At 40.6% G+C, this 13,852-nt stretch overlaps 1 protein-coding gene across 1 annotated transcript; it reads right to left on the reverse strand.

The window, feature by feature from the left end:
* Positions 1-346: 346 nt before the first annotated feature.
* Positions 347-799, reverse strand: LOC138586115 (retinal cone rhodopsin-sensitive cGMP 3',5'-cyclic phosphodiesterase subunit gamma-like). Its single transcript, XM_069657863.1, has 3 exons — positions 690-799; positions 563-597; positions 347-423 (listed from the first exon to the last, which is right to left on the reverse strand). Exons 1-3 carry the CDS (start codon positions 797-799, stop codon positions 347-349), a joined length of 222 nt encoding a protein of 73 aa, XP_069513964.1.
* Between the last annotated feature and the right edge of the window lie 13,053 nt (positions 800-13,852).

A 13,852-nucleotide genomic window follows, 5' to 3' on the forward strand; every position in this document is an offset into this window, starting at 1 on the left:
AACCCGAGCAGCAGTACAGTGTGTTACACTTTTACACACTTGCTGGGCTACACAGGACAACGAGGCCACAACAGAGACGTCCCGAGATCTTTTGAGTTGTAATTAAAGATGGTAAAGACCTCAGAGAGATGCTAAAACTTCCAGGTGGTGACGGGGATCGGACCGGGACAGAATCATTCTTGGGGGCTGCTGTCCAAGAGCTCCTTCCTCCGTTCCTCTTCCTCCTTTCATCAGTCGAGCTGAAATGGAACCCACCCAGGCTCATCTCCACACTCATGAGGAGAGCATAAAAAAGCTGCTGGATTGCAGCCACCAGGAATAAACTGTTCTTCATTTGGCACCAGGTCTAAACGATGCCAAACTGGGCCAGATCACTCAGCTCCATGTCCCCAAACGCCTCCCAGGGGCAGATCACCTCCGCACCTACAGGAGAGGAACCATTCTTTACTCCATAGAAGTAGATACTTGTGTACAAGATTAAGAAAGTAAAAAGCTAAAGAAACTTAAAAACAGGTTGGAAGTATTTGTTCTCTGTAACTTTACGTATCACTTTGATAGTTACCTCCAAGGCCGTCCATCCCTGGAACATCATCGAACCTAAGAAAATAAACGAGAGGTTAGTAAAGACAAACGTCTCCGTTGTCTCACAGCACTAATCAACCCTTTGCAGCGTGGATTCATAGACTCACCCCTTCTGTCCGGCTTTGGGAGCCTTGCTCTTGAACTGCCTGGTCTCCTTCTGCTTGAACTTGGGGGGAGCGGCCTTGGAGCCTCCGGGTGCTGCTGCTGCTGCGTTCATGTCTATAAAAACAACAAAGAATCACACGCTAATGAAAAAGTGCAAGAGGAACAAAGTAAGTTGTTAGGCTGCAGTGTTCATCTTCTGCTAATCCCCTTAACTTACACTCTTACCGAATAACTTAATAGTTAGTCATAATAAGGTGATTAGGTGATCTATAAGCCGTCCGTAAAGTGAGCCGTAAAGCTGTCATCCTACCTGCAGCAAAGCATCATCATGTGGTCGTAATGTATCTTTAAAAAAGGGATTCACAGTTTTTCATGTGTAATCCTACCCATTTCAAACACGTTCACATCCTCGATTGTCAAATCCCTCTGCTACGTTACAGACCCCTTTTTTGCTTCTCCTACTGATGCACAAGTTGGCACATGTTTGGAGTCTGTATCGAGCTGCCCTTTAGAGGATATGGGACAGACATCCCATAGATGTAGCAGCTTTTCTACACATGATCTGATCTGCAAAGGGCCCGTTGTAGGAGAATGCAAAGAGAGCCCGAACAAAGTAGGAAAGCGACATTTTATCCATTAAAACCAAAATAAAGAAATTACTAAATAAAGTATATTTAGACTGTTAATATGTCATAAATCGTCTCTGCAAAAACAGTTTCTGAGAAGCTGCTGATTTACATATCCCTCCATGAAGCCCCTTAAACCAAAACTGTCCATGCTGTGGAGTCTGTAGTCTCACCTGCGAGGTAGTTTGTTGGGAGTTTGGACCAGCGAAGAGAAGCTGTCTGGAAGTTTCCAAGCAAAAGAAGAACTGCAAAACAAAGAGAAGCTTCTCTTTCTTCTTGCAGTCTCTCTGTCCTGTGTCTCCCCTCCTCACACTCAGGGTTTATATACCCGCTCTGCTCATACACAAAGCCGTTAATGGGGCTGAGATGGAGTATTTACAGAGATAATCTCATGGCCCTGAGAACAGCCCGTACATTTGGGACAGCCTGTTCTGTGGACGTGAAGTCCCTCCTTACCCGGGTCTCAGGCTGTTTACCACACCTGAAGCATTCTGGGTCATCTGGTTCATCAGTCGTGTTTATATGCAGCTTTTAATCAACACAAGATCTAACGAGGCTGTCGTTTTGTTTTTTAATCTTTCGTCGTCATAACTTTGTTGAAATAAAACCCCTGTTGCTGTAGGACCCTGACTGAATTTAAAGAACGTCTGCCTTGAAATGCAGAAACAGTCGTATTGACCACATGAATCTCAGTATTTCGCCCCTTTATCCCGCTTACGAAGATGCACGTCAACATCAGCTAGCAAAAATTGTTGCACTCTGTTGCTGAGCTAAAAGATAGCTTTAGCTTTGAGCTAAAACCAAGGATGAAACTGGCCCTGAAACAACCCCTCCTCGTTGAAGGGAGTCCAGTTAGAGGAGAAGCCTTTATTGCACCTTGTTGTTTACTTTAAACCAATATTTATTTCTGCATCAGTTTCCTCTCCTTTAGTTTATCGCGGGACGATAACATGGAAATTAGCTTGTCAGACTGGCTGTTTATGGCTATATAGATTTTTGGGTTTGCCTTCTTTTCCCGCTCCTGAAGCTACATGTCAAAGTATTTTATTTATTTTAGCTGAGCTACAAGCTAGCTTTAGCTTTGATCTAAAAACCGAGGAATATGTTTTATAAGTTATTGTATCCTCTGATTTGAGAAAAAATGTATTGAAGTTTTTATTTTCCAAACAAACAAATACAATATGACCAATATGCATCATAGACAATAAGTCATTTTGTCCAGTTTTCTATAATTTATTGACCCTATCGCAGCGCTAAAAGCTAGCTTTAGCTTTGAGCTAAAACCAAAGAAGACATTGCTCCTAAATCAAACCCAACGCCCCGTTACAGGGCGTCCATTTAGAGAACTCTCTCATTGTTATTTAAGCATATGCACTTTAAAAAACTACCGATAGAATCTACGCAGTAAAATTGAGGTAACCATTTGCACTTCATTTGATTGAGTAATTTTTACCCTATGTTTTGAGTGAAGAGTTCCTAAATGTAACAACTATGATACACTAAAATAATTTCGGTAAATTCTACTCAACATTTCTCATTACATAACACAACTAATTACTTAATAAAAATGAGTCATAATAACTGTTAACACAGAGACGGGCAACTTTTCACGCTCACACCTACGGGCAATTTAGAGTCACCAATGAAGCTAACGAGCATGTCTTTGGACTGTGGGAGGAGGCCGGAGCACCCGGAGGGAACCAGGAACCTTCTAGTTGTGAGGTGACAGCACTAACCACTGCACCACCGTGCAGCCGTTTGGGAATTCAAGATGCTCAAATAAAAATAAATCATAATCAACAACATGAGCCTGCTCGTGTTAATTTACTGACTAATACTCAGGAAAGTCAGCCCGTGCAACCGCTAAGAGAGGGCTACACATTACACCGACTACAAATCGTCTGGTATATCTGACTAATAAATAAATAAACACTTTCATTCATTCTGTGATACACTGCAAAACAGGAATCTTAACTTTGACCCCGATGGCACACCGACACTGGAGAACACCGATTAATCCAACCCTGGCCTGCAGCCAAGAACAAACTTTGACGCGTGCACACTCTGCAGCACAGGCCCGAGATCTGTGGGCAGATTTTATTACATTATTTTGGGTTGCAATTGTTACTGTTGAAAATGAGGTAATGCAGGTAAACTTAAACTAAATAAATTTCACTTGCTGACTTATATACTTATAGTAAAATTGATTTGCATGGATTTTATATACTACTTAATAGAAATATTGCTTTCTAAATTGGTTCCTTTTCCTGCAGGATTTCCAAATGATCTCCCTGTGAATGCTTTTTTTTTTTACTACATATTAAAATACATATTGGGAAAGTTTGAATTATTTATTTAATGTTTATATGTACAGGGAGTTAGTATTAAGCACGATTCCACGCAGTACAGCATTTAAAGCCTAAGCTCATTGGCAGGGACCGTCCCTAAATAAAAATGTACAATAAATATACAAGGTACAAGAGCAATAACACACACACAACAATGCAAAATACAGTAATAAACTTACTGGAATAAAGTTTTGTATCCCAAGATCCAGTGATAAATGACTCCCCTTATTTTACAGAGAAAATGATCAAGTATTGATGTTTTTGATCTCCTATGTGCAGCATCTGTGGTTAGCTTGATTATAACCCTTTCTGAAGCTGTAGCATTACCCATCCTAACATTGCAGATCCATTTATTCCTAGATTTTATATGAATGAAATCAAACGCAAAAAACGTTTGGGAGTATGAGGGACCGCAATGGGCATTCTAGCAGTTTAAGAATTACAGAATTAAAAGTTTTAAGAGGGTAAAAGGAACCAAGGAGAGAGTGCACACAGGACATTGAATTTGTGAGTGCAGCAGCCGCAGAGACAGAACAGTAAAATAAAGAAATGCAAAGAGAATCTTAATAACATAAAAAATGCAGTCTAAAGGCAGAATTTATAAAACTGTAACCTGCTAATGAACTGCAGCACATGTCAGATCACTTTTGATTGGATTAGAGCAGATAACATTACATTAGATTAGATTACAAGCAATTAGATTAGCCTTCTGTAGATTAGGGCAGCGCGGCTCAAAGCGCGGGACAGAGAATCCTGTTACTGCATCACATGTGAACAAAAGCTGCTGTATGCTGTATAATAATTCTCATGATGCTCTGACATCTTGAAGGAGAAAAAACAGAGCTGTAACTTTCTGTTTCAGGTTTCAGGGCCGTCTCAGAGCGGATACTGTGACAGACGCCCCCTGCAGGCCAGACAGAGGATAACAACATGACTGACAGCTGTATATTTAGAAAGAGGTGGTCAGTGTTTAGATTGGATTACACCTGACAACCTGAACTATGTGGGGGGTGATGTAACCTTCAACCTATAGCGAGAACAGATCACTTTGTTACTCAACACATTCAACACAAACACGACCTTCAGAGTGCAGACGAGGACATGATGCACAAACGTAGGCTGCATGTTTACATAAGACGTAGCCTCTTGTGTCTCTGTCTCGGTTCTACCGATCTGCAACTGCAAATATATGTTGTGAGAAACTGAATTATTTTTTAATAGACTTGGCTCAAGTGCCACACGATTCATGGATGGACAAAATACTGATCCCCTGAGGTCTGCCGTGTTTATATATATCTGTATAAACAGAGGACATCTTTTACTTACATCTTTAATATCTCTATACACTCACTGGCCCTTTCATTAGGTACACCTGTACAATCTAATGCAGTTCAATGCAACAGCACTGCCATTGCTTCTGCTTTTAGTTTGGTTTTTGTTGAGTCTAAAGTGTGTAAATTCAATGTTTATTACTGAGGCTGTAGTTAAAGGTGATGTTGTACTGAAATAAATTATATTGAGATGTGTCTCTAATTTTTTGTCCTCCCTATTTTCATACATGAGGGGGCCAGAGTATTAGAAACACTTCTGAGTATAATGCAGCTCAGCACAGGACCATGACGCTGAAATATCATTCAATGAACACGCCTACGACAGCTTAGGAAAAAGCCTGCGCGTTACAGGCAACATGAAAGCAAATCGTATGGCTGAGCTGGTGTGTTGTGTTCCAGGTGTACCTAATGAAGTGGCCGTGAGTGTGTGTGCGTGTATAAATTCAGTTGGGGTGATCTGTTAGTCCCCTTAATTAATATTATTTGTTCTCTTTAGTTTTGTTTCATTTCTATTACTCATTTTGGCAGCACATAACATTGGTTCATTTATTCGATTAGTTTGTGTGTTGGTGGCTGCCAAACCCACAGTTTTGATATGTTTGTGTCATATCCTTTTGGGCACACTGATTGATCAGGGGTCCGTTTCACAAAGCAGGTTTATTGAAAACTCTGAGTCTGTTAACCCTGAAATGAGGGAAACTCTGAGTTTTCCGTTTCACAAAGGAGGTAACTCAAACCAGAGAAAGAGGGGTAACTCTAGCCTGTTTCACAGAGAGAGGTAACTTAAGCTCTCGGTCAGTTACCGTAGTAACAGACTCTATGAACCTAACCTGGTCGCGAGCAGGTTTTCTTCAGTTTCGCTCTGTCTCCTCCCTCTAGAATATAAAACCCTCATTCGACTTCCTCATTCATTCAGCCCGTCTCACGTGTGTTTGAGCGGTTGCGTCTCTGTGCTGCTCTGACCGCTTTGCAAAAGTCTTTTATGATAAAAATCAAAAGACAAATCTGTGTCAAAGTCATCATTTTTAGATTTTCCACCACCACTGCCGAGAGCACTCAAATAAGACGTTTAAGAAGTTATCAGATTTTTTTTTTTAACACAATTCAGTTTAATCAACATGAATTATAATGTATGTGAAGTCAGCATCATGTTAGGGATAAAGCTGATGCACATTAAAACAGCCACTGAATGATATTTAATCTGTTTAATATTTAAAATATGATTGAAGTGCTTCCATGTAGGTTTTTCTCCCGCTGAATTGCTCCTAAATTAATATAAATTTTAGCTTCTGGTCGTGATTAAGTATTAAATAAATAGACCAGTTCAAACTTGCAAATTTACTCGAGCAGCAGTTTCTTTCCACGCCGCTTCTCTCTCTTTTGCAGCTGCAGCCGTGTTACTTTATTTTTCTAAAAACATGCTCGTATTCGCTGAACGTCCACATGAGGATTTGGAGCTCCCCTGGTGTGACGTAGGAGGACCTCTTTTTGTGTACCGTTGCCATGGTGAATCGTGGTGTCGGGGCTCCATTAATGCTTTTACAGTCAGCATGCACGCACTTAACTCTGGCTGAACCTACTCAGAGTTGACTTAACTAACTCTGATCAGCTGTTCTGGAACCGAAAACTCAGAGTTTCCTATCTCAGAGTAGATCAACTCAGAGTTCAGGGTTAGACTCAGAGTTTGTTGAACCTACTTTGTGAAACGGACCCCTGTTGTTTTGAGTGCGACCCCACTAATTTTCCTTTCTGTCCTTTCAGTTGCTGAGAGCCACGGGTGGAGGTGTTGGTGTCCTGGTGGCGGTGTCCCCTTCTGTGTGCTGTGTCTGGTTTGGGCTACCTCACGACTGTGCATGTGTGTGTGACTGGCACGTGTGATTGAGGGTGATTTACTTTTCGTGCTCCTTGGTTCCCAGGGATTTCCCCCTCACCTAGCGTCAGCTCCTCACTAGCGGTAAGCCTCAGCAACTGTTTGGTTCCCTTCCCCTCTTTTCCTCAAGTCCCACTGTTTTACTGGTTTTACTGATTGTCAACTTTATATTGTTTAATAAACTTTGTTTTACTTTGCAACTGGAACCACGTCTCTTGCCTCTCAGTTTAAGGAACCTGAGTGCCTGTTCTAATTCCTTGGATGCAATTCCCAAGGTGGCGTTGTCGGACTTGTGAATGTATAAAATAAGTGATTTATATACGTATATTATATCTATAAATAATTATACCTCTACCTCTAACTTGTCACACCACTTAGGGTTGCCACAGTCGTATCATAATGTGTGTCATTGCATCAAATCATTTCATATAGAATCATATTGGAGCATTTTGCATTGTTTTATAGTGTATCATTATGTTTTATCTTATTGTAACATGTATAGTATCATGTGGTATCTTATGGTATTGTACTGTTTTATTGTATTGTACTGTAGGTTATTGTATCATATTAAAGCACACTGTATGCTATTGTTTTGTATTGGGTCTATTGTATTGTTTAACTGTCTAAGGTTAAGCCATAAAGGATTTTAAACATGACATGATGGCCTTTAAAAAGATTTTTATACTGTAACATACAAATAAAAGTGCTGCACTCAAAATTATTCTTAAAATATCAAAAGTAGAGTAGTTGGGATGAAAATTACTTGGAAAAAATAAATTTAATTATAGTAAAATACAGTATTTCTCTCTGAAATATAGCAAAGAACGCATGAAATGTCCCCAGAAAACTGCAAAGGGGTTAGTCTCAGGTAAGTGCCCCAACAGGTGAGCTACAGATACACCTGACTTTTAAAAACATATTTTATAATGTATGTGTAACAGGCTGTTACTACACTTGCATAATGAAGAAAGAGCCAGAATCGAAATATAAAATGTATTTAAAAACAAAAAAATCACATCGCCACACGCTGTCTCTACAAAGCGACTACTGCCACCTGCTGGCGAAAAACGGAAACTGCACTAGAGCGACTGAAGCCGAGAGCAGGCGAGTTTTTCAGGGGAATGTATTTAAAATAATTCTGACAAAGAAATGATGAGGATGGGGACACTTTAGGGTAAATGTTTTTAATGTTTGAATTTAGAGTTTCCCATCTATAAATTTGAGTGTGTTATCAAACCTTATTAATCAAATTTTCACAACAACAGACATAACAATTGACAGGCTATATGATTTAGTAATAAACTAATGATGTACTGTATCTATAATGAAACAATGTTGACACCATAAACTGAAAATTTGAGCATTTAAAAAAAACCAAAAAGATAAAATCACAATGATATTGCTTTAAATCATTTGTATATTCAGTTTGACTCGTTGCTTTTCACCCGTTGCTTCTTTTTTGATTAAAATCCAGGATAAACGAGTACAAACTGAGATCATGGCATCAAAAACATGAGTGCTAATTTCTCGTATTGACATCTTTTCATACTTCATTTTTTTTTACACTTTTATAACTTTACTAATGTTTCAAAGCCCATTTCGGTTGTCAAAAGGCCTCTGACAAGATTGAATGTGTCGGCTGTAAAATATGAGGAGAGTTCCCCCCCCCAAGTGTGATCGTTTGTCAGACACAGAGGCAAAAACCAAAATATATTTAATGCTGCTGCTGACACAGCCAACAACATGTTCACATCTAAGTTCTAGAACCGTTTCTAGTGTTTTATTTAAATACACATTGTAGATCACTGACAACTCTACAGTTTTTAATGCAAACAAAGATATTGTATGAGAAATTTAAGTTTTCAAATTGTATTTTTATTTTTTCACATTTTTTAGGCAAATTATTTTAAGTGTGGGAAGAAACCAAGTGTGGCTGGTAGCACAGAGAAGAAGCTGGACATGATACAGGACTTCATTTTGATTAGATTTTTTCAGATTTTTTAATTTAACTTTTTTTTGCTAAATTATTTTAACTGTGGGAAGAAACCGAAGCGCTCGGAGTAAACCCATGCCTACACAGGGAGCCTCCTCACAGCAATGGGGTCAAGGCTCTGATGTGAACCTTCACCTCCTTGCTGCGAGTTAAACACTGACGCCCTCTGGGGCCTGAAGTCCTGCATCATGTCCCACCTACCCAAAGAAAAATCCCATGATGACTAGCTACGTTGGAACATGGCAGTGAACGGCTTGGCCACGGTCTTAAAGACGGATCGGAAGAACCCTTTGATGCCGGTTTTCTTCTTTGGAGCCTCCAGATGTCTCTTTAAGGTTCCCACTATGTGCTGCATGACCGTCTGTTGCTGCAGCAGCATGCTCCTCCAGATCTCCTCTGCACCTAGATCTTTACACAGCTCCTTGTACACTGCCTTCGAAGTCTTATTAATGGTGTCAATACTAAGACTGACCTCGATCTTGGAGCCTTCCATCTCTGCCCAGAGCAGCTCTGTCATTATTCGGAGGTGTTCTTTGAAGATGTCATTGGGCTGGTAAAGCTTAAGTTTTTTAAGAATCTGATATGCCAGCCCTGACACCATAACCTCACAGGTCAGTTTGTCCCATTTTAGTCCTTCCGTCTCACCTGTTGCTGGCTGTGCTGTCTCCTTTGCTTTTTCACTGACAGCTGGCTCATCAGTGACAAAAGCTGGTGCTGCGGTTAACAGGGGTGTCGTCTGTGTTTCTTCCTGTAACCAAGAAGCTTTACGTCCTGAAAGACTTTTCACAACTCCCTCAATCAGCCTCAGAGCACCAGTAGACGGGTGTGTACTCCTCTCATACTTCCCCGCCTGCTGGTTGAGCCAGTTCCACATCAGCTTCATAAGCCTGTCGAATTCGGTGCGAATAAAACCCATGATGTGCACCTTTTGTTTCTTCTGTGGGTTCAGATTATTGAATATGAATTCACCCAGCATCTTCTGTGTGAATTCATGCAGACCGTTAGTGATGTCTCTGGCCATTCTCCTGAACAGACACATCACATCTGTGCCCGCTCTCCCGTCCTGTTCTTCTTCTGGTGGGATCATGTCCTCCACCAGGCAGTCCACGCCGTCGATTAGCAGCTTCATCGATGTTTTGTCTTTCTTTGGTAAGATGTCTTGGAACACTCTCTGAAGCTTTGCCACGACGTTGAGGATTGACTTCTTGGCAAACTTTTGGATGAAAAAGGCCTCTATTCTTCTCAACACCTTTGTCCAGCAGGATGTTGGTTCAGATGAGATCACTGACTCACATCTCCAGTGAGGTGGGTCTTCAGACTCCAGTTCAGCGTTGGCCATAATAACTTCCACAATGTCAGAAGCTGCCTGGTCTGTGTCTTTGTCAGAGCTGGACACAAGCAGGCCTAACTCTTCCTTTGAAACCTCATTATCACCATCAAAGACAGCGATATCATTTGTTTGGGCCTCCAGGATTGACTTGATTCTTTTAAAAGCTGTGGCTTTCAAGCTTTTCATGGGAAGAGTCCTTGGTGATTCATCCTCCACCAGTGGCGTTACGGGGGTCTGATATGACCCCCTGGTTACATCCAGCTCCTCCTCCTTCTCCTCCTCCTGCTGCTGCTGTGTCTCTGGTTCCTCTGATGTCTGAGATTCATCTTCGTCACTTGACTCAGGCAGGAATGACATATTCTTTTTTATGATTTTCAGAATATTGATAAAGCATTTTGCAATTTTCAGTCTTCCGGTGATAGACTTGGGGACTTCGTTTCTCACGCCGCCCCGCTCGGAATTCACCCTCTCCGTCACTTCTGTGACCACGAGCTCTGTCGCCTCCTCCGTGCTCCGGCAGCGGATGTCCTCTCGAACACCCAACACCTCCGCGAGGGTCAATGGAATAGAGTCACCCACACACTCGCGGACTTGGTCCTCCGTGACGCCCCTCTGGGATTTGCTGGATCCACAAGAGCCTTTTGCAGTTTTCGGCCGACTCTGCAGTGAGTTCCTCTTCTGCACCATCTCATGAATGTATTTGGATAATATGCTAATAATATCCAAAACCATCTCGGAAACTATCACCATTACTTTTCTTTCGTGGGATCCACTCTCCAGATCGACCCACTGTTTCACCGTCAGCTTGTCCAGAAACTTGATGACAATCGGACGAAGTGTCTCGGTTGGAATGCCTGGAATGTGGAGTTCCATCTCCTCTTGTGTGTTTCGGCTCTGCATTGTTTTTTTTTTAGTTGAGTTCGTGTCTTTGAAACGATGCAGACTAGTTGCTGCCCTGAGAGCTAAGGGGATCCCTTTAAACAAATAAACAAATGTATGTCTTCTGACAGGCTGGAACTAAAATAACTTTTGCTGTTGTGACGCACTGAGAAAAACGGACCTGTACACCACTTCAGTTTATAACATTTCACTTCAAAGGCTGGCTTTGATGTCTTGACGTTGACGATGACGTCATTGGGAAAGTTGTTAGAATGTAATTCTAATATGGTTGGGATGTCATGACGTCATATAAAATGGCTTTTTTCTTTTTTAAATTAAAAAACAGTGAAGGAAGTTCTTAATAAAATGTTTTGCTTTATTTAATTTTTTTTCTCATGTGTTGAACATTCCAAAAAGGCACAGTTCTGAACAGACAGTTTTTGTATTTTTTCAAATCCAAACAAAACCAGGACCACAGACTCCTTCAGTTTGATCAGTTCATAGAAGGCATTAAGATAAGTCTCCAGAGGGGGGCAGTAAAGGGGCATTTAAGGTAGTGGACCAATTGTCATCCTTATTGCTCTAAAATTAACTGTCTAAGGAAGCTTAAAGAATAATGACCCCTCCCAAAAAATGGACTTTAATTTCCTAAAACAGCAAACATGCCTATGCGGGTGTACTGTGAAAAAAATGTGGTTTAACCAGGGAAGTTTTTACCCATTTTTACAGCATTATTTGCCCCCATGTGGGTTTTCTGTTGGCGGCCCACAGAAAGCCTTCTTGTCACAGAACTAATGAAACAAATCTCTCTTTCATATAGCCTATTTATAGTAATATATCACATATTGTAAAAAAAAAAAAAAAAAAAAAAAAGGCCCTCTGTTGCAGTTCATAATTGTCAGAAGATCACCGGGGGAGCTTCCCACTGGGGCCTGAAGTGTAACAGTTATGTTAACCACAGATCTTTTAATTAAGTCCTGTCCTTTTCTTTTGTGCTTTCTTTATTGTCACTTATGAACCTCAACTGTCAAGGGAGAATGTGGCACACACTCACTATCCCTTCTGCATGTGTGTCTCCCTTACGTCACAGAGATGTGTGTGCATGTGTAAATTGTCCCAAGATGAATGAAAGTTCATGGTGAATGAGATGCTTGAATGCTGCTGTCCGCTATTTTAACTGGCGTTGTGGCGTTATTTTTGGCATACTGCACATTTTGCTTTTGTTTGCATACTGCATACTTTATATAGTAGGCTACATGTTGGAGCCAAAATGTGATTTTTTTCTGTCTTTCATTTCTCCTGCCATGAGAACTTCTGTTACTTAGATCGTTTGTGGGGATCATTTTGTATTTATTTGGAATTTGGTAACTGAACACTAATTGGAGCCTTGTTCTGTATAGGGCTTCAGGTGATTGCTGGCAGGTGTGGATTGAAGCAAACAGTTTTGGACGCATTATTGGACATTGTGATTTCTGAAAACGTGTTTAATAATAGGATGTGATATTTTAAAGGGAAGAAATATGTGGACATTCGATCTGTTACTTTGGCTGGAGCACGAGTCCGAAACTTCCACAACTTGCACCTCAACGTTAGTGTCTATTTAGATAAAAATGAGTTTGTATAAATTAGGCACTAACTACATTTTAGCCAAATCAGTATGTACTGCTAGTATAGTATGGAATTTGGAGTTTTTATAGATGCTCACGTCATAAGAAAGCTCCTGGACCCTGTGAGGAGTAACTGCAGATGTTCCCTGAAGCTTGGATCTGGGCATCCTCCAGGCAGACCACCATGGTGGACAGTTTTAAAGTCCAGCCTGAAATCCAACTTCAGCCTCGACTGTTTTCCTCCTTTGTCCCTTTGCTTCAGGTAACATCACATGAGCCTGTGAGTACAACATTTTATTGTTCTAACAAGACTATGAGTCATTCTGGTTTAGTTATGTTGTTGATTTATATTTTGGTGTTTTGATATCATGTCCTTTTTTCCTCGGTCACTTTGTCTCTTGTTGTCATGAGTTCTTATTGTTTAGTTTGTATATTGTGTTCCTGTCTTGGTTTAGTCTGGTTTAGTTGTGCATTTCATGTAGAGAATTTCCTGTTTTACTTTGTAGTCCTGTCAGTCCTGAGTTTGGTTCCTAGTGTTTCCTGTTTTATTTTGTAGTTCTTGCCCCTTGTATGTCATGTCTTGTTTTACTTCCCTCTGTTGTTGTGTTTCCCGCCTTTCAGATTGTTTTCACCTGCCCTTGATTGTCTCACCTGTGTCTAATTAGCTTCACCTCCCAAGTTTATTTAGTCTTTGTGCTCCCTTGTGTCAGTGTCGGTTCGTCGTCATCTTTATCCCCAATCTTTGTCAGTGATCCTGTTACCCGAACCTGTACCTGGACTTTCTTGTGACTCCCTATGTTTCTGTTGGATTTTTGGTTTTGCCTTTCAGTTGGATATTTTTGTTGGATTTCTACCTGGACTGTTTCCCAGTAAGCTTTTGTTTGTTGCCCTTTTGTCTTTTGTTAATTCAACTTTTGTTTGGTCTGCCCCTTGGGTCCTCTCCCTTTTTGTTTTAGTCCAAACCATGACACTTTTTTGATCTTATAACAAGATATTTTCGTATTCTAACAAAAAACAAACTAAAGGTCTAATAACAAGAGAACCCTAATTTATGGTTTTTTACAGCGATACATTTTATGTTATACCATGATAACTTGCATTGTTGTCACATGAAATGTTTCACAGTAAACCAGGATAAGGTGGTTTCAGACAAATTCATTTCAGAGGTCTTGCCTTTTTAC

The sequence above is a fragment of the Semicossyphus pulcher genome, unplaced genomic scaffold, assembly GCF_022749685.1.
Source record: "Semicossyphus pulcher isolate SPU_LCO1_2020_fin unplaced genomic scaffold, fSemPul1.0.p SCAF_1, whole genome shotgun sequence".
NCBI lineage: Eukaryota > Metazoa > Chordata > Actinopteri > Labriformes > Labridae > Semicossyphus > Semicossyphus pulcher.

Excerpts from the sequence above, each read along its gene's own strand:
- LOC138586115 (XM_069657863.1), bottom strand. The coding sequence starts at position 799 with ATGAACGCAGCAGCAGCAGCACCCGGAGGCTCCAAGGCCGCTCCCCCC. Across the intron at positions 598-689 it reads CCCAAAGCCGGACAGAAGGG|GTTCGATGATGTTCCAGGGA; the intron begins GTGAGTCTATGA and ends TTATTTTCTTAG. Across the intron at positions 424-562 it reads AGGGATGGACGGCCTTGGAG|GTGCGGAGGTGATCTGCCCC; the intron begins GTAACTATCAAA and ends CCTCTCCTGTAG.